At 35.9% G+C, this 24849-nt stretch overlaps 1 protein-coding gene across 9 annotated transcripts in view; it reads right to left on the bottom strand.

The window, feature by feature from the left end:
- The window catches only part of LOC110037582 (uncharacterized protein YNL011C), a 162595-nt gene that overhangs the window by 110429 nt on the left and 27317 nt on the right, over positions 1-24849 (bottom strand). For 6 of the 9 annotated variants that reach the window (XR_002295349.1, XM_020742256.1, XM_020742255.1 and 3 more), the window contains exons 7-9: positions 22842-22913; positions 8754-8837; positions 7821-7922 (exon numbers count right to left, since the gene is read on the bottom strand). Coding sequence is in view for 8 of the 9 variants with exons in the window: in XM_020742256.1 (XP_020597915.1) it covers positions 7821-7922; positions 8754-8837; positions 22842-22913 (258 nt within the window). In the remaining variant the exon portion in view is untranslated. The remainder of the gene's footprint in view (positions 1-7820; positions 7923-8753; positions 8838-22841; positions 22914-24849) is intronic. The other 3 variants (XM_020742260.1, XM_020742263.1, XM_020742258.1) reach the window with 2 other exon arrangements.

Raw genomic sequence — 24849 nt, 5'->3', positions numbered from 1 at the left:
ATCGAACGAAATTAACGAGCCGAACACGAGCTTCTTAACGAGCCGAACACGAGCTGTTTGCGAACAACGAGCCATTTTGACAGCCCTAGTTCAAAGTGAATGGGCAGAGACTTAAACCTTACCTAGGTAGTGAGAGACCTTTGATAAAAGAGATTTTAATTTTGGGTCATCCTGAGTAAATATCTGGATTCGTTGAACTGAAGACATTGAACTAAGCATTTCTATGGAGGCAACCCAAGTTTGTATTTGTGTTTGTGTTTGTTGTTGTTGTTGTGTTAAGCGTTTGTATTAGAGTGTTTGTATTTGTGTTGTGATTGTTTTTCTATGATTGGATTGTGTAATATGAGGAGGACGAATCCTTAAATTTCTTGTTGTGCCTGAACTCTAGTATGTCTTTTTGTGGTAGAAGCAATTATGTTCTCTACAGCCAAGTTTTGAATCGAGCATATGGATATACAGGAGACATACTAAGTTTAGACATGGGACAGGTCCATCTCAATTCGATAACTTCTCATTCCTAACGCTATTCTTCTATTATTATGGTTTCGTGCCAAGAAATTAGAATGGTTGCTGGATTCTGCTATTGTACAAGTCGAGGTGCATACTTTATCCAACAGAATAGTACTTAGAGATTGGCAAAATATAAGCCAATTAAATAGTTAAGGTGCTATCTGATCCAGAATAAATTCCTTACAAAAATGTGTGAAAACACCCGTCAGTAAATAGAGGGAGATTCCGTTGGAGATTAGGAAATAGAGGATAGAGATGTAATGAGAAAGAGGGTGAGTGACCTTATTAATGTTTAGTTATAGAGTATTATGTGTGATTAAAAACTTGGGGGTACAAATTTTGCAAAATATGTAATGAGGCAAAATTCAACACTCAGTTAAGTAGGATTTTCTGTAGGATTTAAAATTTACATTTGCTTTAAATACTATAGGATTAGTTTATAGGAATTGTAAATCAATCTAAATTTCAGGCTAGGAACTAAATTAGTAGACGAGAACTTTTCTAAGTCTAATACCCTCGGTCCCTATGGGATCGACATTTCAGACTCAAAAATCTAATATTACGGATACGACAGGTGCACTTGCGTGAGCCCCCAGAATGTAGTTGCACTTGGAAGTGGGTATCAAATTTTTAGCGTCGTTGATGGGAAGCGACGGTATATTTAACTTATGAAACTTGGGAACGATTCAAGGAACTTTAGAATCATGTTCTGTTCCATAAAAATTCTTATTAAACGCGGTCACAGATTCGACCCCGCGGCTTGCGTTCCTTCGTGTATATATTACCCTGTTGCCCCTTGTGTCTCGTCTGCCCTAGTTGCCTACCTCTCTCGCGCTTCTCTCCCTCTCACGCGTCTCTCGCGCTTTATGTTGCTTTTCTCCTCCTCCCTCCGATCTCTGGTTGTTGTGTTCTGTAAGAAATTTCTGTTATAATTTTCGATTGAATGGCTTTCTTTATGCAATTTTTGGTTTTTTTATTAGCAATTTGTTGTGAGACGTTTGTGATATTTGCGATTTGGAACTTTCTGATTTGTCATTTGCGATTTGTGATTTGGGATCTAAGTCTGGCAAAAAAAAATGAAATATGTGGAATGGTGTTTGGAGAATGGATGAAAGATTGTGCTTGATTTTGAGAATGGATGAAAGAGTGTGCTTTAATTGTACATAGCAATGTTTGGGTTGCCATGTATGTAATCGATTGAATATGGGATGGCCTCCTATCATTGCCTCCACTGATTATTGAGTGGGATTTTGAAAAATGGATGAAATAGGGTGCTTGATTTGTGCAAAGCATTGCTTCAGGTGGCCTCAAAATTACATACAGTTTTTTTTTATCAAGAATTTGAAAAATGAATGAAAGACAATGCTTAATTTGTAGATACCAACATCTCGGGAGCCCTGTATGTAATTGCCTCAAATGAAAAATATAGGACAGGGTTTTATCATTTCCTTTGATGTTTGAGTGAGAATTTGAAAAATTGATGAAATAGGGTGCTTGATTTGTGCATAGCATTGTTTAGGGTGCTCTGTTAGTAATTGCCTCTATTCAAAATTATATACAGCTTTTATTTTTCTATTTTTTTTGTTTGAGCAAGAATCTAAAAAAAGGATGAAAGATGGTACTTATTTTATCGATAGCAACGTTTCGGTTGCCCTGTATGTAATTGTCTCAAATAAAAAATATGGGATGAGGTGTTTGATTTGTATATAGTATTGTTTCAGCTGCCATATACGTAATTGCCTCAAATGAAAAATATGGGATGGAACTTTATAACTTCCTTTGATGTTTGAGTGAGAATTTGAAAAATGGATGAAAAATAGTGCTTGATTCGTACATAGCATTGTTTCGGGTGCCCCGTATAGAATTTCTTTAATTCAAAATTATGAATTGGATGTTTGAGCGAGAATTTGAAAAATGGATGAAAGATGGCATTTAATTTGTAGATAGCAACATTTCGAGTGTCATGTATGTAATTGCCTCAAATGAAAAAAATGGGATTGGGTTTTATCACTTCCTTTCATGTTTGAGTGAGAATTTAAAAAATGGATGAAATAGGATGCTTGATTTGTAGATGGCAATGTTTTCTTCAAATTACATACAGGGCATCAAAACTAATGATTGGGTTGTGGGTAGTGGTGGTTATGTTGTGGGTTGGGTTGTTGTGGTGCTGTGCCACTGTAGTGTAGTGCCTATGCGATGTGAGTAGAGGTGTGGTTAGATGATTGTGGTTTAGTTGTTGTGGGTTGGGTAGTCATAGTGTTGTGTCATGTGGTGAGGTAGTTGTGGGATGTGTGTGAAGGTGTGGTTGGGAGGGTGTGGTGTGGTGGCCTTAGGCTGGGTGGTTGTGCTATGGGTTGTGGTAGCCGTGTTGTGGATTGTGGTGGCTATGCTGGGGGTTGGGTGGTTTGTAGGGGGGTTGTGTCATGTGGTGTCGTGGCTATGGGATGTGTGTGGTGGTTGTGGTATGGGTGACTGTGGGTCCTGCTGTGTTGTGTGCTTTGGTTGCTGTCAAACAATAATACTTTGCTTTTTCTATGTTAGTAACGTAATAGTTAAAACTAAAAAAGTTAGTTCATCAACCATATGGGATAGAGAAGCCAAACTCATATTTTGCGACCTCTATCTTAAAAAGGTTAAGGGAAATAGGCCCACCACCTATTTAAACTAGGAAGAGCGACAAAATATTATAAAAAAATTCAAGAAAATGACAAGAAGAGAATACAACATGTTGTACTTAAAAACAAGTGGGATCTGTTGAAAAAAAGACTGAAAATTATGGAATAAATTAAAACGGGGATTCACGGGCTTGGGTTGAGATCCAATCAAATGGACTACTAATGCTTCGGAGGAATGATGTGCTGAGAAATTGGAGATAACTAATCACTTAAAGACATTATTTCCATTACTTTCTCTTCCTTAACTGTATGAAGTAATCAACTTGCCCGTACATTGCAGGTTGTGCCAGCCGCCAAGAAATTCAAATTCAGTGGAATTGACCCTGATCTTGAAGAAAATTGGACCGTATGTTCTGTGAGGTTGTGGCAACGGGGACTCATGCCTGGACTCCTAGTGAGCAAGGGTTTGCAAGCATATCACAGAACTTAAATGACGACATGTAACTGGCTCCGGTGAAAGTCCAAGCCCAAACTAAAACGAATTGGAGACCAGATGCAAGTCAAAGGGTCCTAGGGTGGAGAAAAAGAAAGAAAGAGCTACTTTCATCAGAAGTTAAATAACAAAATTGGTGGCTTCATGAACGAGTGATCCTGAGACTTCCAATGCCACCTCCATGACGGGACTAATCGACTTCTGAAGGCAACTCCCGAAGTTTTTTAGGACATGTCTTTATACTTTAACTCCTTGAAGTTGCTGGAAGACCCGACCCGTAGACAAATCTTCATGAAGATGGCCGCTAACCGTAGGGTCAATTATTTACGCTTTTTTTTTGCAGCAAGGTTGATTGATTTTGTGTTGTAACCGTTGAAATATTTGTATTTATTTTCCTGTAGTTTGATCGAATATTTGATTTGGATGTTTTTCTTTCTCGTACGATCAATCTATATGTTTTTCTGTATTTATGTCTTCTTTGTACGGCTTTTTAATTTGTTTTTCGATATTTTCAACATTGTTTCATTGACATGTAATACATGAACAAAGCACTTCTTTGGCTTGGATTGACAAAGAGAGAGGCGCGAAAGGAAAATTGTGATAGTAGTTTGTATGTTGTATGAATAATACAACTCATAGTTGAATGAACTCCCCATGTGACATTTTTTTTATTTTGGTGATAAATTGGTTAGGAGCTATTATAATGATACCCTACAAGATTCAGCAACATGTTTCAAATGACAGTCTATATATATGGATCTGCTTGATAAATTACATAGGAACCATGGACTTCATAGTTTCTCAAGAATGATAACTAGAGAGGTGTTAGCAATAATCCTCTACATCTTATCACAAAATAAATCAATGAGAGGAGTGATGGAGTGATTTCAACATTCATCGGAGACAATCAGTAGATATTTCTCAGTGGGATTAAAGGCTCTTGTTAGTTTGTTGACACAGATTATTATGTAGGAGGATCCAACATTCGGGAGGACTCCAACAAAGATTATAAATAACCTGCGGTATATGTCATTCTTCAAGTAAAAAAAATTTTTTACTCCTTATATTCAAAAGACAAAATGAGTTGCGTAGTTAATACAACTTAATTTAATTTGTCAGAACTATATTGGAGTTGCTGATGGAACCCATGTGGACACACCTGTATCCAATAATGAAAAGGACGCATTCATTGGGCGGTGTGATTCTTCAGCACAAAATGTAATGTTATATGTGATTTCAATATGTGCTTCACTTTTATTATGGCTGCTTGGAAGGCAGTGCATATGACAGTCGTATATTCACTTTTGCGACAAGAAATTGAATGCTAACTTCCCTTACCCACCTCCAGGTTTGTTCAATTATTAATAATATTCAGATATTTTTTAAGTTCATTACTAATAAATATACTTGGAACATATAAATATTATTTAGTTGATATTGGATATCCCTTATAAAGAGGGTGTCTGAAGTCATTTTAAGATACAAAATATCACATCTCTGATTTTGAAAGATCAAGCCGTGTTGCCCCGGGCCAGAAAGAAATGTTTAACATGAGAAACTCCTTAAGCGGTGTAATTGAAAGAACATTTGGAGTGTAGAAGAGAAAATGGATCATACTACGTGATATGCCGACAAATCTATTCCCGAAGTTGTTGCAGATTATAGTAGCTACAATGTCTCTCCACAACTATATTTGACGGCATCATTCTCGAACTGATGTAGACTTCAGCATGGCTAACGATAATCATTTGCATGTCCCGCCTGAAGCATTTGAATATCATATAGGACAATCAATATCACAGCAAGAAGTAAAATCACAAGAAGGATACACCCATGATGGAGAACGCAACCAAGAACCCTTCTTTTACAAGGTTCGATATTTTCTTGTAATGACAGATTCATTAGTTAGTGTTTTGAATTTTTTGAGACCTCGCGCCTACTCAAAAATGTAATTAATCACTTCATCTATCAATTTCTGTTATTTTATTATAAACACATTTATTTGCATTCCCTGTACATTTGATTATCATTGTTCGAATTTTCTCATGCATTTGTAAATGTTTTTTTTTCCTTCTTTCCTTTCTTTTGTTTTTCTTTTGGTGCGTTTGAAAGGTCTATGATAAGACTTTAGACCTTATGGGTTCTTCTGGATGACCTAATTGTTGGTATTGGTTCTTGTCACATGTGAAATCCTATTGAAGGCAACCAAGTTCCTCTCCTTTTTTTTTTAGCGATACGGCTTTTGAGCTTCTTCTGTATGACATTTTTTTTGTGTAAGCATTTGTGACACATACGAGTTTGGTATTACGTGGGTTAAAGACAACCAAGAACTTTTTTTATAAGGTTTGTTGTCTTCTTGTAGTGACAGATTCGTTGATTGGTATACTGAGTCCTCTGAGACCTCTTCTTTACACAAAACTGTATTTGATTACTTCTTTTATCAATTTATGCTGGTACTATAACTAATGGATTGTCTTTTGAAGCATTCAGGAAAGATGAGTTCAAGGATTTCAGGGCCCTCCCGATGAGTGTTATGCCATTGCGAATTATAAATTTTCCTGCTCACGTCATGTCAGGCACATAGCTGCGGGAGACAGTTTTACAGGTGCCCGCAAAAAACCACAGACAAGTGTGACTTCTTCTAGTGGGCAAACAAGCAGACAGATTCCATTGCCGAGAGTGATCGGGAATGGATAGTATCACTAGAGGGCGGCCTAGTTCATGACATACATCGTCTCCATTTTAAAAATAATATTATCATATTATTAAATGTTATTTTAATAGTTTTTTTCTTTATTTTAGTAAAGATGAAATTCACTGTAAGTGAGATGTATATCTTATTTTTTTCACTATTTTGAAGTGGGTTTTTGCTTCTAATGTATCAAATATATTGCTATAATAGTTTTGTTGCAAACAGTATTACTACACGGGCAGAATAGTCATTTGTCCAGAAAGAGCTGTGTTGTAGCTATTTTCAAACAACAATAAACAAACAACTAGCCAGTTTATTCGCACCAGCTTCTGTACAGCAGTTTTCTGCGGTCGTTGCTGCGCAACAGCTTATTAATAAGTTGTAGCTACCCCAAACAGACCCTTCAAGTGATCTACAATAAGTTTGGAGATTATGCCAATTGAAATATGAAAATGAATACACTAATATGTTGTTGTCATGCCAAACAAGACATACTGCAGCATGTTAAGTATCACGTCATGTTGTGGAACATTGATAAAAACAGATGAGAAATTAAATGATATGGGATCAAGATGTCATATGATGGCTCTTATTAGCCAAACTAGAGAACTTTAACCAAGTGCTAGCGATGTGGCTCATCCATGAGCAATTCATGCATGTTGCTTGTAATAGCAATCAGAGAGGCTTGGAGACAGAGTGAAGCACCATAGCAATAGAAGCTCGATGGAGCAAGTGAAGGTCAAGTTAGAGAGGTGGAGGTTTTAGAGCTAGGCGCCCTAAAGATGTCGTTAAAAAAGGGGCAACTTTTTAGTCCTTGGAGTGTATATATAGGAACTTGTGAGGTGGTGAAAACTATAGGGGCTTTCAAGCTATGGCAATGGCTTAGCCACTAGTTAAGTATGAGCAAGTTTGAAAAGTTCAAAGATGGTTAGGGTGGTGCTCGAGCAACTTTCAGGTGCAATATATCTAGGAATATGCACCAAGAAGAGTGGAGGTGATGATAGTTGCAATAACAATAGTTCGGGTTCATCATTGGGTGAAAAGTAAGGGAAGTAGTGGTGAAATCAAGTCTAAAAGTTTAAACAAAATGCCACAAAAAGGAAATTTTGATAAATTAGGTGAATTCAATTGTTAATTAATTAAATTATTAATAACTTTATTTAGGTTGATTAACCTAAGTGGGTTTTATCTATGAGTTCAACAGATGCACTTTATCAAGTCATTTTGATCAACATCATTAAAGATGACCTAATTTTTTGGAGTAGATTTAGGAAAATTAAGATATTACAAGAATAATTAATTAAAATCTTCCAAAAGTAATAGAAAAATTTATAACTCAAGAAATTGTAATGTAAAATTGAATTAGGCGCATCTTCGGATAAAATGTTTTAGCATCTGCGATGTCAAACATTTAGAACAGAGCCATCACACTCAAAAAGACAAACAGGATCTACAATGCTATAAAAGAAAGATGAGAACGTAAAATGAGGAGACCCAAAAGAGCTATTACCAGTGATGGGCAGATAGAAGTGAAAAGGGAGCCCATGGAATAAACAATACAATCCACAGTACTCAACTGCTCCAGAACACTCGAGTTAACTTCAGGAAAGATCTGCAAATAAGATACAATGGGATAACTATCATGGAAAATGTCCTAGAAGAAAAATGAACTCGAAATAGCAAAGAGAGAAAATCAAATGCTGAAAAAGTTGCAGGTAATAAGCAAAAATAATCAAAATTACATAATGCCTAAATGTTATTAGGAAACTTTGCACAAAGAGGCCTTTAAAAATAACAACTCTAGTTTAGCTTGTGCAATTTTTTTGTTCTCTCTTTAACTGGCAGCATGAAAAGCTTTCTTACCTTACATCATTATTTCTGAAGCAATTCCTTTCGTTAATGGTGCGCACACACACACACCACCCGCCCCCACCCCCCCCACCCCCCTCTCCCCGCCTCCCCGTTTTACTCATAAAAAGATGATCCATCTTTAAGGAATTACTATTATTAACAAAATTGGATTTTATTGTATAGAAAAAGCACCTTGCCCAAGTAGCAAAAATATTACAAGATGATAAAACAAATATTTTGGTGCTTTTGATAGGTACAAAAATGAAATTTATTGCTTCTAGACCAAAAAATATGCATTTGTAGACAGTATGAAGGTCTCACATACTTACAATCTTTATATATTTAATTTACCAGTTTTTGTAGCTTTCAATTTTTATTTTTAAAAATATTCCAAAACTTCAAAAGATAACTATGAGAATAGCCACACATTAAATTGAAGCTTAAACAAGCTCTCAAACATAGTTTCATTTACCTCTAATCTTTCATTGGAGCATAGCCAAAGTAAAATGTTAAAAGCATCATAAAGAATAAAAGCAATTATTTTTTTGGAAAAAAAAATTAGGCGTATCTTCGAAAAGGAACACTGACCAACCTCATGCAACAAGTTACTACCCTCACTTGACAAATAAAATACTCTCTTGATTCTTGAAGGTAGTGCTATAATTGAAGAGCAATCCTGTCAACCAAGAATCATCATAAATTTCAAACAAAAGAAATGGAAATAAATGACCAATATGAAGAAAATTAATAAAAGAAGAAAATAAAGAAAAATTAAAAAATTGTAAAGGGAAAGTTTAACTAACAAAAAAATAATAATTATGTTAAATATTTTTAACAGCACAAAACTCAGTCAATAAAAATAAAACAAATACTCTAATCTCATGGGACAATTCTCTAAGCATTTAAAGATCAATGGCACAGCATATACAAATGACTGCAAGCTATTGGAGTTGCATGTTTACATTTTTTTCCTTTTTTTTTTTTTTTTTGGTAATAAGTTGTTTCTATCTTGGTTATCAAAAAACTATCACACAAAATTATGCTACATATAAGAAATAACAACAACAACAACAAAGCCTGAATCCCACTACGTGGGGTCGGTACATGAATCCTTTTTCTCCATTGCGTCCTATTTAGTGTCATATCTTCATTTAGTTCTAATAAATTAAGATCATTTTTTATACAATAAGCCCAAGTTTTCCTAAGTCTACCTCTGCCTTTCTTAACATAAATCGAATCCAAAACATCTACTCTCCTAATCGAATCATCAAATGGTCGACGTTTAATGTGACCAAACCATCTAAGACGATTTCTCTAATTTTGTCTGTCACAGGAGCTACACCAACCCTATCACGGATATATTCATTTCGCATTTTGTCTCTAAGTGTTAAGCCACTCATCCACCTAATCATTCTCATCTCGGCAACACTTAATATTATGCTTCTCTTTTAAAGGCCAACATTTAGCGCCTTAGAGCATTGCAGGTCTCACCACCGTCTTATAAAATTTTCCTTTCAATTTAAGTGGTACTTATTTCTATCACACATAAGGCCCGAAGCATTCCTCCACTTCAACCAACCAACTTGAATTCTACTATTAACATCCCCATCTATATCACCATCGCTTTGAACAACAGACCCGAGATATCTATATCATTCACAACTTTTAATAATTTGATCACCTAAAGTTACACTTCTGTCACTAGAGCTACTACTACTAAAATCACATTTCATGTATTTTGTTTTAGTTCTACTCAAATGAAGGCCTTTAGACTCCAATGTAGACCTACATAATTCAATTTTTTTCCTGGGATTTTTCTCTCGTCTTATCCACGAGAAGGATATCATCAGCAAAAAGCATACACCAAGGTACATCCTCCTGTAAATGTCCAAAAAGACCATCCATAACTAAAGAAAAAAGATATGGGCTTAAAATTGATCCCTGTTGTAATCCAATAGAAATAGGAAAATATTTGGTCAATCCTCCTGTTCGAGCACAAGTAACAACTCTAGTATATGAATATTTAATGACTTGAATATAGTTCATATCAACACCTTTCTTCTCAAGAACTCTCCAAAGGATATCTCTTGAAATCTTATCCTAAGTTTTTTCTAAATCAATAAAAATTAAATGTAGATTCTCCTTATTATCTCTGAACTTCTCCATCAAACCTCTCAATAAATGTATAGCTTCCATAGTTGACCTGCTCGGCATAAATCCAAATTGACTATGAGAAATCGTTGTACGTCTTAACCTATGTCAATTACCCCCTCCCATAATTTTAAAGTATGACACATCAACTTAATTCTTCTATAATTTGCACACTTATGTGTATCTCCTTTATTCTTAAAAATGGGGACCAAAATACTCTTCCTCCACTCCTCAGGCATCTTTTAGGTTTTAAAATAATATTAAAGAGTATAGTAAGCCAGGAAACTTCTGGGTGTCTTAAATATTTCCATACTTCAATTGGAATATCATCAGGTCTTACAAACTTTCCACCCTTGGTTTTCTTTAAAGCCTCATCTACTTCTTTTTTTACTAATGCGACGATAAAAATGAAACATTTTATTATTATTAACGATATTAATATCACTAAGGTCGATCATATTTTCAAAAACTTCATTAAAAAGTTTATCAAAATAACTCACCCACCTATGTTGAATATCTTCTTCTAAGAAAAACACGTTTTGATTTTCATCTTTAATATACTTTACTTGAGTTAAATCTTTACTTTTCTTTTCTTTTTGTTTGGCTAGTTTACATATATTTTTCACTCTCCTTAGTATCTAATCTATTATAAAGATCATTAGAAGCAAAATTTTTAGCGTCACAGATTGTTCTTTTAGACTCCCTGCGGGCTGCATATAAGAAATACCAAAAAAAAATCCAGCTCCATGCATGTGCCCATCCACAACTCCACAAAAAAAAACAAAACTTCAATATCAATCCGTTCATCTCGTTGACTGTAGAAATGAATTTAGTTTGTACGCCACAAATTTTAATTGTTACATGCATAGAAGAATCGTTTGAAGCTGTGATGTTAGTTTTGTTAGTGAATTGTCAGTTTTATGTGTTATGTACTGTAATGTCTGTTATGTAAACATTTTATAGCTCAACTTATAGCTGCATTATTGTTTGTCTAAAAGACATCCTGAAGCAAGATAAGTTTCAACTATATCTTACCACCACTAAAACATTTAATTTATCAGTGTTAAAATGATAAGAGTCCCTCAAGCTTAGAGTTCTTGAATTTATAAAAAATTTTCGAGCATCAATTGAATGCTTCAGGAGTAGGATGTGGTAGTTTAGTAAGTCTAGAAAATCATCTCGTAGCCTAATTCAATGAGAAGATCAATGATACCAACCAAAAGTACTTCACTTGTGATGAAAAATATTATATTATGATACACATATTATGATAATAGCACCACCTTCTTCACCAATAATTTATCTAATAATGTTGAATACATAATATGTAAAATGGGTTGCATTTATGCCAAAAATATTCTTTTGTTCTAATAATGTTTTCTTGGGTTCATAATGTTATATGTAGAGCATGATTGTGGAAAGTTGAGATGCCCCAGTGTTTGGAGCGGTGCCTCGGTGTTTAGAGTGGCGCTCAGGAGCCAGTGGGGGCGTCTAAGAACCCAACAACATGCTTCTGGAACATAAAGCAAGGAATTGCGGTGGGGGGGGGGGGGGCACACAGCCTTACCCGGACCAATTCTGAACCCGAGCACCTAAAAACCTGCTCATGCGTGGCACCAAAGTGCCAACAACTATTTCAGAACTTCGAGACTTTAAGTCTTTGGCTTCTCTACAAAACTTTGTGCTTGTCTGCACACATCGAAGGGTTGGATTTCGAAGTTCTTTTGTGTGAGAAAGAAGATGAGTGTTCTTGAGTTCCAAAATATTGAGAAGCTTAATTATGGTGTAATTTGTACAAGTTTCCTTATTTTTCACAGTGAATTTCTTAGTGTAGTGTAATTCCGTGATTTTTTCCTGTTTTTAGATTTTTTTTCACGTAAAATCTGTGTTTTTTGTGTTTTCTGTAATTTCTCCGTTTGTGCGCTTATGCTTAGAGTTTTGTTTCGGATTTCTCAAATCTATTTTCGTGTTATATATCTCACTGCATAACAAGTGGGATCGCAAGAGATTTTCTGAAGATATTTGTTTCGAATGGGAGCGATGGTCGACGAAGTAAGATACAATATAGAGAAATTTAATGGTTCGAAATTTTATTTCTGAAAAATATAAATTGATGATGTATTGTATCAAAAGAGAATGTATTTGCCACTAGATAGAATCACCAAAAAGCCGGAATCAATGATTTTAGAAGAATGAAAAGTTTTTGATCGATAGCACAAGGTTTTATCCGACGTTCACTATCCTTGCTTGTTGCTCTCTACCTTACAACAAAGAAGATCCAGCTCACTCTTTGCAACATTTTCTGAGCGTTGAATGCCGACTTTTAATTCCAATAATTTGTCCCGCAGTGAATCAACTTGAGATTGGAAAATCTCCAAGTCCTGCTTCCAAAAAATCTCCTCCCTGTGCCTGCAAAAAATCTCCTCCCAAAGTGCCAACAACTATTTTCGGAACTTCGAGAACTGCTCTGATTCCTGTGTTCTCTGCGCTCACCCTCCTCCAGTGTTTTTTCTTCTCTAAAGGTTTGTCCTAGAGGATGACTTCGGACAAATCATATGCAGCTGCTCTTGTCGATGTCCACGCCTCAGGCACACCAAAATCATCGTCTTTCCCTCCTTCGTTTGAGTGGGCAGAGGACGTCAAGAAACCCGGTAGAAAGAATGGGAAATCCGTCACAAATGGGAAGCCTGTCATATTTTTTACAGAAGCTGAAGGTATTCAACTTGCTTCCTCCTGTCATCTGAATTTGGTTGGGAAATTTCTATATAGACATCCCAAAATGGAGCTCATTCGCAAAGAATTTGAACTTATGCACCTTGTTAGAGAATGGAAAATTGAATTATTAGATGGGAGACACGTTCTTATTCAAATTAGTAATGAAGAAGATTACATGCGTTTATTTGCTAAAAGAATAATATGGATTGATAACAGAGCAATGAAGATTCTGAAATGGCCTACGGATTTTGACCCACAGACGGAACTGCCAATCATTTCGATTTGGATACGTCTCCCTGGTCTGAAATTTCATTATTTTTCTCAAAAAGTATTGTACTCTATTGCCTCAGCTTAAGGGAAGCCACTCAAGACGGACATTCCTACTTTTAATTTGTCTCGTCCTTCTGAAGTTAGAATACTTGTTGAAAGAGACATCACTTCACTTGCATCTGAGGAAATCTGGTTAGGCACACAATACCAGGGATATTGGCAGAAGGTAGAGATTGAATATTTTCCATCGTATTGTTCGAACTGTCGTATGTTCGGACACTCCAGTTCTCAACGTCACCATCTACACTCCCAACTCAGACCAAAAAAGCAAACTGTTTCGCTAGAGGTTGTGATTCTATCTCCTCTTGATCAGACAGGCAATTTGACAACTATTCAATCCCCAGTTGTAGAACCCTCGTCTTTGGAACCTCTTATCGTGGGGGAGAGGGAGTTTCTTCAGACCCAGCCTGTCCTAGAACCTATCACTGATAAGACAGGTGAAAATATTTCTACTGCTTCACAACCGCATCATCAGGTCCAAAAATATGTTAATATTACTCAGGCTCATAGGGATCAAGACGTGCAACGACCTACACCTATCCGACCACCTTTAGAAACTACTGATCAGATGAGTCAATCATCGGATGAGGAATGTCAAGCCTACACATCTATAAAGAAGAAGAGGAATGAAAATCTACTTGAGCTCAGGAATCTAATGGATGATATTTTGGTTACTACGGGCAATGGTACACACCTTACTAATTTGTTAGCCGGCTCACTTCCGAGAACTAGAGGGAGGAAAACTAAAGTGGAACGTCCCTAGCACTTTTGTGCCCTTTTCTATTTGGTTTTTTACATTTTTGTATCTTTGCTTTATCTGGATTTAATGTGTGTTGTATTGTATGAGTTGGGCTTTCTTTTAGGTCCTCTCATACAACTTTTTTGTATCTTTTTCGTATTAAAACAAAGAAAATCTACTTACAACTTTTTTGTATCTTTTTCGTATTAATATATTTGCCCTCGGCCTTTATCTGTGCCCTTTTATTTATCTTTTTTATTTTTATTTTTTTTTAGAAAGCCTAAAGGTTAATATATTAAATAGAAAGTAGGATACAGATAGATTGTGTGGGAGGGCCCAAATATGGCACCCCACTCACACTATAACTACCACATCAAATGGTTTCAAAAAGAGAAAATGCAGAAAAATACATAAGAGACCTAAAGAAAAAATCAAAAAGTACTAAAATACGGAGTATCAGGTAGCTAGAAAGCGACCCAATTTTCCATTGTCTCTGTCTGTAGTTCTAGGGAAGAAGCCAGCTTAATAAATTGGTAAGATGAGTGTCATTGCCAGTAGTAACCAATATATCATCCAATAAATTCCAATAAATCATCCAATAAATTCCCAAGCTCGAGTCGGCCTCCATTTTTCTTCTTCTTCCTGGGATAGACCTGACATTCCTCATCCGAATATTGGCTCACCTGACCAATGAATTGATCTAAAGTGCGTCGGACATGTCGGACATTGACATTTGTAGGTTGTTGAACATTAGAAGCAACTACTTGTTGTACCAGCTGATCTTTTATCGGATCGAAGGAGCACTCTCGTGTGTCTTGACGAATAAGTGGATCTTCTTCAATAACTGTGAGTAGTATAAGCGCGTTTGTATCTGTACCTATAGTATAGTGTTTTCCATCTAGAACTGGGGTGTTGCAAAGAGGATCGGGTTGCACCTTCTCAACAGGGATGGTAGGTGACTGATCTTTAGCGAAATTCGGTCTTAGATGAGGATGCAAGTGATAGTAAATAGTATAACTGTGACCAAACATACTACAATGAGAGAAATAAGGAAGATGTAGTTCTATTTCAACCTTTTGTCAATATCAATTATGAGTGGTATCAATCTATACCTCATCCGGAGCTAGTTGAGTGATCTCTCTCAACTAACACACAAGCCATAGAGGGTCTGGTGACAGCAAGCGTATGATTATCAACCTTAAGTGGCTTACCGTAAGCAGTTGATAAATAGTAGAGAATTTTCAAATTAAACAGATGTAATTTTAACCTCGAAAACTTTATCCAAATAGAAATGATAGGAGACTCCACTTTTGGATCAAAATCGATAGTCCACTTGAGAATTTTCATAAAACGGTTGTCGATCTTGATAACTTTTCGAGAAAAAATGCGAGTGTGATTGGCAACGTGAAATAACTGAAAAAGTATATGTCGACCGTCGTCAAGTAAGCCAATATTCTAACTGCACAATAACTTCATAGCATCAAACTTTTTCCAAATGATCTCCATTTTTGGGTGACCATAAAAGAATTTTCCCACTAAAGCAAAACGCCAAGAGGACGCGAGAGTACTAATTTCAACCTCAATGAGAATAAGAGCAGGTTTCCCATTTTTTTTAAATTTTTTAATGAAAGTAAGATCACCACCACCTTCAAGAGTGTCGTGGAAAGAATGAGAAACATTGCAGGACTTGCCAATAAACCAAACTCTGAACTTAAAAGACAAGCACGAGTAGAAATATGACAGTCGTCGGCAAGTGCATTGGCATAGGAACGCATCATCGAGGTCATCACCAGAACAACCAGACAGCTGCTAGAACAAGGAGAGCAGAGGAAAATTCTGTCGTGCAGGGCAACAGGAACTCTTCAAGTACGGGAGACCTTCTGTCGGGCAGAGCTACAAAGGCGATTCTGTCAGGAGAGGAGGGCAAGGCCAAGGCATCGTCGAGGAAGAACCTTCTGTCGGGCAAAAGGCGAGCAAACAAGCGTGTCTTCTATTAGGGGCGAAGACGACGTCGTCGTCTACAAGCACTGCGAGACAAAACATCTGTCGGAGGCGCGCCGTCGGCTAGGCTGTGCGAACAGAGAAGACGTCATTGTCAGGCTGGAAAGACAACTCGAGCTTACGAATTCGTGAAAACGTCGTCGTGGTAGACAACGGAGATGTGAGTTCGATAGTTTCACCACGGGAATCACCCACACACACACACACAGATATATATATATATATATTTAAAAGCCCAAGGGCTAAATCTATTAAAATAGGAAAGATACATAAAAGTTGTATGAGAGGACCCAATAAAGACACCCTACCCATACGATACAACACACACAAACACCCCAAAAGAGAAAAGATACAGGGAAACCCCAAAAAAAGGTACCAAAATCGCAGAAAAGAGTAGCTAGTGACGGGCCAGTTTAGTCTTGTCTCTACCTCTAGTTCTAGGGTGAGATCCAGATAACAAATTGTTGAGTGCCGAGCCATTTCCGGAAGTAACCAAAGTATCATACATTAGGTTCTCAAGCTGAACAAGCTGAAGTTTGCCTCTATTCTTCTTCCTCCTTGAATAGACCTGTCATTCCTCCTCCGAAGACTGACTCATCTGATCATCGTGTTGGTAAACAGAACATCGGGCAGATAAAAGCTTATGAGCACCGGAAGAAGGATTGTCAACTGTTGCAACGACTGTAGGTTCAAGTGTGTGTGAAACATGAAATGTCACCTTTTCACATAATGCTTCCTGCAGCTGAGGAGGGTTTGAAAGTGTAGGTTGCTCAGCAGGGTCATCCAGCTTCTCATCGATCGCAGAATAGTATTTTCAGAGGAAGGATCCACAGGGGCGATTAACTCAGGCACCATAACCTGTTCTGTGGTAGTTTTCTCTTCAGTGGAACAGATATATCCAAAACAGTGGGGTCAGATCTATTCTTATTCGCTTGATCTTTAGATTTCAAATTAGGATGAAGCTTATAGCATTTATCAAGATTGTGCCCAAACATCACACAATGAGAACAATGAGTGTGTGTGTGTGTAAAGCGACATATATGTAAAAATTAATATGTAGGTGTTGGTTATGTAAATACATAAAAATTGGTCAATATGTATATAAACTTTTTTTTAATTTTACATTAAAATAAATTTTTTTTAATTTTAGTCAAAAAATACTTTAAAAAACTTTTAATTCATTAATTTAAGACAGTGTGTCTTATGCAAGTCCTTCGCGTCTTCTTTTTTTAATAGTATTTAAATTAGACACTTCTATGTTGTGTCGGAGTTGTGTCCGTGTTTAACTCTGCACGGCTCCTTATATAAGAATATTTATGCATCATAGATACTAAATTATGAATAGTAGATTCAGGTGTCTCTTTTCATACTTGATCCAACGAAGAGATGTTCAAAAATTACACTCAAGGCGATCTAGAGAAAATATAGTTGGGAGATAATAAGTCCTGCAGTATTGTAGAAAAGGATGATATTGATATCAGGTTTTCAAATGAATTATTTTGAAAGCTCAATGAAGTTAGACATATTTCATGTTTGAAGAGAAATTTGATTTATGTGAGTTAGCTTGAAAGATCAAGATAAGTGACTACTTTCAAAGATGATTCATGGAAGGTGATTACATGAGCATTGGTGATAGCTCGAGTTAACATTGAAGGCGTACTTTACCTGATCAATGAGATGTGTGAATCCAATGGAGTTGTTAGAACAAAGGTTGATGCATATTTTTTGCACCGCAAGCTTCGCCATATGAGTAAAAAATGTATGAAATCCCTCCTTTTTAAGAACATAATTCACAGTTTAAAGTCTATAGATTTAATATTTGTGAAGATTGTGTATATGGCGTAAAAAAAAAGATAACTTTCTCTAAAACTGGAAATTGAAGTCCAAAAAGTCAGAGTTAGGGCAAGTTGATGTATAGGATCCTACTCTAGTTCAATCTATTGAAGGTTCTCAATATTTTGTCACTTTCATTGATGATCACACCAAAAAAGCATGGGTATAATTCTTGAAACATAAATATGATGTATTTTATGTGTTTAAAAAGTGAAACGTTATGGTTAAAAATGAGATAGGTTTGAGATAAAAGTTTCTCCGATCAGATAATAATGGCAAGTATCGTGATCAAATGTTCGAGAGTTATTATACTTCAGACGAAATTAAACATGAGTTCACTATTCCAAGGACGCCGCAACAAAATGATGTTATTAAGTGCATTAATAGAATCATTAAAAAAAGTTCTAATAGCATGAAGTTGCATGTAGGTTTGCCAAAACAATTTCTGGTAGTAGCAGTGAATACTGCAATTTATTTGATAAAAGCAAGATTCGTTAGTACCTTTGAATGAAAGCTTACTTGAAGGAGCTTCAAGTGGCAAAGGGATAAATTTATCTCATTTGAAAGTATTTGATTGTTCATCATATATTCATGTAGATGTAGGATTCATGGGTAAGCATGATTCAAAATCTATGAAGTACTCTTTCATTGAGTATGGCTCACATAAATTTGGTTATAAATTATGGGACAATGAAAAATTAATTAGAAGCAGGAATATCACTTTTAATGAAATAGAGATGGCCAAGGACATAAATAGAATTCAGAATTGTCCATTAGTACTTCTCAAGACCCCGCAAGATATGATGATCAAAATGATGGAGAAAGTAAATATGCTCAATCTAATAAAGAACGAGAAGTTCCTCAGATACCTAATACAAAAGTCAGAAGGTCCAACAGAATAACATGACTAATACAGATGTATTCTCTTTCTTTGTACTATCTATTGCTAACTCACAATAGTGAACTAGAGTGTTATGATGAGATCACTCAAATTGAAGAATCAAAAGTAGGAAATGTAATGAAAATAAAGTACGAGGACAAGTTTCGAAGCTAAGAGCAGGAACAGTGAGAGGACAACTATCAGAGTTGTGTTGAACTTAGTAGTAGAGGAAGATCTATATCTAGAGCAGATGGATGTAAAAACACTATTCTTGCATGGTGATTTAGAAGAAATATATATAGTGTAACCACAGGGATATCAAGTTCCAAGAAAATAAGACATGGTAAGCAAATTAAAGAAAAGTATTTATGATTTGAAGCAAGCATCAAAGTTGTGATTCAAGACAAATTGACAGGATTATATCAGACAGTGGATACACAGAGTGTTAAACATACCAGATAATTGTTATATTGTGCGTCTTTTGAATGTGGATGGCATACTGATTGCAGGAGCAGATATAAAAATGATTAGGGACTTGAAAGAGTAATTATCAAAAGAGTTGAAATGAAAATTTTAGTTCAAACTAAGAAAATCTTTGGTATGACAATCAACAGAGATAGGAATGTAAGTACATTAAAGTTGTTTCAAACAAAATATGATGAGAATTTCCTGCACAAATACAACATGAGCAAGGCAAAACTAGTTTGCATCCCCTTAGGCAGTCACTTTAGACTATCTAATAAACAATCACCTAAAGTTTGAAGCAGAGCAAGCATAGATGAAAAGAACCTCCTATGTTTCAACTGTTGGAAGTTTAATGTATGTGATGCAATGTACAAAACCAAATATTGCACATGAAATAGGAGTGGTTAGTAGGTACATGAGTAATTCATAACATTATCATTGGGAGGCGGCAAAATAGATTCTCAAATACTTGAAGGAGGAAACAACAAAGCACTTTGTTTTGAAAGTGCAGGGATACGTAGATTCAGATCAGGCAGGAGATATTGATGGTAGAGGAAGTAAACTATGTTACATTTTCACCTTGAGCAACACAGTGGTGAGTTGGGTTTTCAAGTTACAAAAAATTGTTGCACTGCCAACTATAGAAGTAGATTATATTGCTATCACTGAGGCTGCCAAGAAAATGATTTAGTTGTAAAGTTGTATGGCAGAACTGGGAAATGAGTATAAGAATGAAAAGTTTCATAGTGACAATATAAGTGTCATTCATCTAACAAAGAACGCCACATTTCATAGTGACAAAATATTTTAGAAGTTGAATGTGTCATTATAAGTGTCATTCATCTTACATATATTCATACTTTTGAGCCTCCCAAGTTTCCAATAATTACTCTCGTGAAGAGAGTTCCTGCATCCCCATCAACAGTAGTAGTTCAAATTTTTCCACCAACCTCAACCCCAAACCTTATTATTGAGCATATCCTATCAAATGCAATTAGATTAACTCTCGAGCAGACAACATTATTTTGTATGAAAAAAAGGTCATTTACCATAAGATGACCCATAGACAACACATGACAGCTTCGACACATTTGCCTAAACCTCTTGGATGGGTACCTTCAAAATAACTCTATAGAAGATTTTTCTTAACATCCTAAGGGAGTTTGCGGCGGATATTTGAATTGAATTTATACTATATGTAGATGGTTTGATTAATTACATATTTCATCGCTTATTTTAGGATATTTGGATGTATTTCATTAGATTTATTTCCTAAATTAATACATTTATTCAGTTTATATTTTTTTTTTTATTTTTTGTGACTTTATTTTCTTGTAGCCTTATGGTCCTTCCAATACCGATACGGATTATAAGGACCGCTAGGTCTAGGTCGAATCATGGATTATTTTAATAATATGTTAAGTTATATTGAATCTCTCTCTCTCTCTCATGGTAAACATTTGAACCGAACATACAGTTGGCATACATTTGAAATAGATGGTGTAATAAACTTGATGTAAAATATCTAAACGGCTGCAATCTTTTTGCTTCTACTACCCAGATATTCAGACTTCCATGGCTACCATGGAGCTAAACACGGCAAAGACCCAAAGTTTTGCAATCAACTAGGAGACAAACATCAAGTAATTACAATTGAAAATGACCATACTATGTTTGTTAAATAAATATATAAGGCTTTCTCGTATCGAGTGGGTTATTTCATTACTTTGTTAGGGTAATTTTAATCGATGTCATTGGGTTTATTAATAATAGCCTTGTTAGCAAGATGCTAGTAGTTTATTAACATTTTTAACAATTGTTAGAAATTTATCAGTAGTTTTCCATTTATTTTGCATTTACAAGAAGATGATGTTGTGATACGTTAAACATATATTGAACTTATAGAATTCTTACTTTGAATGTGAATAACCACTTCTTTATCCATTCCAAGGAATGATCATTGACCTGGTAAGAGACCCACCAAGAAGAGACAGTTATCTTGTTCAGGAGCGCTCCTTTATGAGCTTACATTTCCTCATCATTCCTATTTATTATATCCTTCTTATCATCGAAATGGCGGGCGAGTGTGACAGTAGAAAAAGAATGCTGGTGGCTGCGAGGAGGGAGGTGCGAAAAAGCAAAGACAGCGGGTATGATTGCTTTCATGAATGGTGGCAGCGAAAAGTTGGGGTGCTTAGCAGCAGAACAGCTGGAAAGTGGTATTTCCTGGTTGTCCTGAACGACAGCAGCAAGTTGGAAGGGGTAAAACAGCAAAAATAAAGCTGGAAAGGGGCCTTTTGGGCGGCAACAATGCAAGAATTGAAGGGGGAGGCGGGTGAGAGGCTGGAGAACAAGATACAGCCAAAGCACCACATGGAACCAATAGATACAGCTCTCGAAGGGAAGAAGAGACGCCGGTTGCAGTGAGCGGGACAAAGGAATGCTGGTAGCAGTGAGCGGGAGGTGCGAAAATGAATGGACAACAGGTATGGTTGCTGTCCTAAATGGTGGCAGCAAGGAGTTGGGGTGGGTAGCAGTGAAATAGAAGGAAGGCGGTGTTCCCTGGTTGTCCTGGGCAGCAACGACAAGGTCAGATGGTTGGAACAGCAGGAACAAGGCTGAAAAGGGGTGGTTTGGGCGGCAGCAATGAGGAACTACTGCGTACCGCGACAGTACAGGATGGTTGGACAGCGGCGGCGGCGATGTTGGTGAGCTGGAACTGCTGGGGCAGCGAAGCACGGGGAGGTGAAGGCGATGGCGACAATTAGAAATTCAGAAAACAACAACCGAAATGTTGTACTGGACCAGGTGCGATGTGTGGAAGATGCGGAAAGGGATAGAGAAGATACACACCACCTGGAGAACAAGATATAGCTGAAGCACCACCTAGAACCCTAGAATACAGCCCTCGAAGGGAAAAAGAAATGTCGGCTGCTATTCTGATACAAAACACACAAGAAAACTAGCCTAAACATGAAAATAACAAATTTATAGACCTAGGATAAATAGGAGTGGACCCCACTTCCAATTGGAGTAAGATCCATGTAAAGGATGTGTTGACCGGCATGGAAGTATCGACTGGCAAGGAAGTGCTAACCACCCTCCTGGACTAGCTCAAGCCGCAATTTTCTGTGGCAGTTCACAAATTGTAGCATAGATCACAAAAACGTCCCTACGGGAAGCTCTTATGTCAAGGCAGTCCCTCATATGCCCATCAAATACAGAGGAGACACATTTGAAGTTCAGATAGGATCTTAGCTCACAACATAAAAGATCGTAATCCTAATTAACAGTGAAGTTCTAAACCAGAAAGTGTGCAGAAACTTTAGTGTCTTCAAGTTTCAATAAGCAAAATATTTCAAATCATATGCTTATAAAAAAAAAGAACTTCGTAAAGCAACATTCGGATTAAACATCCAGACAAAATAAATATTTCAAGTTAATGATTTCTTGTTATTAAGTTCAATGCACTAAATGAATGAAATTATCCTTCGAAAAAATACTTATAAAATGAAACAAATAAAAGAAATGAAACTCTCAAGTCAAGCTCTAACCTGCTAGTATACCTTATTTACAGCTTGCACGGCTCCAGTAGTTGGATGTGATATTTCATTTTGACCACGTATTATCTCTCCATCCTGAAAAAAGTTCTCAAAGTTGAACAACAAGCCCGTTCAATCATAAACTCTATTATAAAATTTCTAGCCTTCTAAGGCAATATTGTAGTTCAAAAATAATCTAAAGTAGGGGTGGAAGCATTTAGAGTCAGTTAATTTCCTCACAAATACAAATGTGTCAAGAAATTTGTGCTATTATTAACATCCTTATAAATGAATGCCACTCGAAGTTCTCTGATCGCAATACAATCCACAAATGAAACAAAAACTGCAAGAGCAACACATAAAAACAGTGAACTGCAAAATTGAGCTATTATAAGCACCTTTACTATGTAGAAAATAAGACAAGATAGTGCCCAGAAGTTTACTCAAGACTTTTAATTAAAGAATCAAATCCTTTTGCGGTAACAAACATACCGAGACTTAGGTAAGGACAATAGTCACTTAAATGGGATAAAACAAGTTTCGATCTGTGATACCGATCTAGGACTCTTAGAAGGTATATAGGAAGAAGATTTAGCAAGAAGTGGTTGTGGAATAGCAAAAGAATGGAATATGGGAAATTTACAGCATTTGGAAAGGAGATAGACGATGTTTGGCAGTTATCTCGACTGAAAACAGTGAGGAAAATCACAAAACAGTGTGGCGCGAATGTCGAGGAGGGGCGTTGGCTAAAATTGTGGCATGGATAACAGCGGGAAAGTGAACTGGAACTGATAAAAGAAATTTTCCTACTGCGAACAGGAGTTGTCAACAAGTTCGACAATGAATGAGACCTCCAAGCATCTGAGAGAGATCGCCACCTCGATCCTATCAAGTTACAGACACACCGACTCAAAGAAATATAAGGATACAACACTCCAATTGAGATAATCATAAGAAAACATCTCTAAATAACATAAATCAAATCAAAAGCCCTCTCCCTAACAGAATTGCAAATATATAAATAGTACCTCCTAAAAAAACCTAATTGTAAAATAAAAAAATAGGAAAGAAAGCAGGAAAGGAAGAATAAATGTTGAAATGTGAAGGCTCCCGGCCAGCTATCAATTATGTGGTCACGGATCTCTCGCTTCCACTTCCACTCTCGCTATCATGGGTCCATTAAATGGTTTAATACTTGCATTTTCATGTGTATAAATTGTCATTCTATTAGAAAATATATGTATAGATTGTTCGGTTTTAATACTTTTACATTTTTTTAATTGGATGTAAACAGAAGTTTGCTGGTTGTGTTTATTGAATAGTGCACTTGTATACCTAATGTTTAACTTTGGATATGAACTTGCATATTTACTGAAATCCAATGTGTTTACCCTAACAAAACTCAAGTTTTGTATATAACTTTAATAGTTTATATGAAACTTCAGATATTTACATGCCTAAAAAATAATTCCTATTTTTTTACATTTCTAACACCTGAACTATAATATATATCTATGCAGATTTTTTTTTTTTTTATTCCTCATAAATTTAAACCTACAACATCTAAACTATAACATGAAATTGCAGATTTTTCTGGAATCCTCAAGTATTTATATTCATAACACCTAAATTCAAATATAAGTTTACTAATTGGCTAAATTCTATTGTGTTTATATTTATAATGCCTAAGTTCGAATATAAGTTTACTAATCTGTTGAATCTCGATGTCATTGAATCTTTAACACCTAAACTTTAAATGTACATTTATTATTTTTCAAAATTAGTGTAGTTATGTAAATATAACACCTAATTTGAATGTATTGAATATGAAAATACCAAATTAATTAACATTTTACGCACACAACTTCTAAAATGAAAGAAAGAAATTTATAGATCTTTAAATCACTATAAACTTATCTTTTAAATTAAAAGATACGAATATATGTATCTTTAAATCTCAAGCATATGATATCTAAAAAATAAGTTTAAACATTTTGATTATTCAAACTTTAATGTATTCTATACTTAATAA

This window comes from Phalaenopsis equestris, unplaced genomic scaffold, assembly GCF_001263595.1.
Source record: "Phalaenopsis equestris unplaced genomic scaffold, ASM126359v1 Scaffold221702, whole genome shotgun sequence".
NCBI lineage: Eukaryota > Viridiplantae > Streptophyta > Magnoliopsida > Asparagales > Orchidaceae > Phalaenopsis > Phalaenopsis equestris.
Note: the sequence above shows the minus strand (reverse complement) of the source record. Positions and strands in the feature narration are given on the sequence as shown.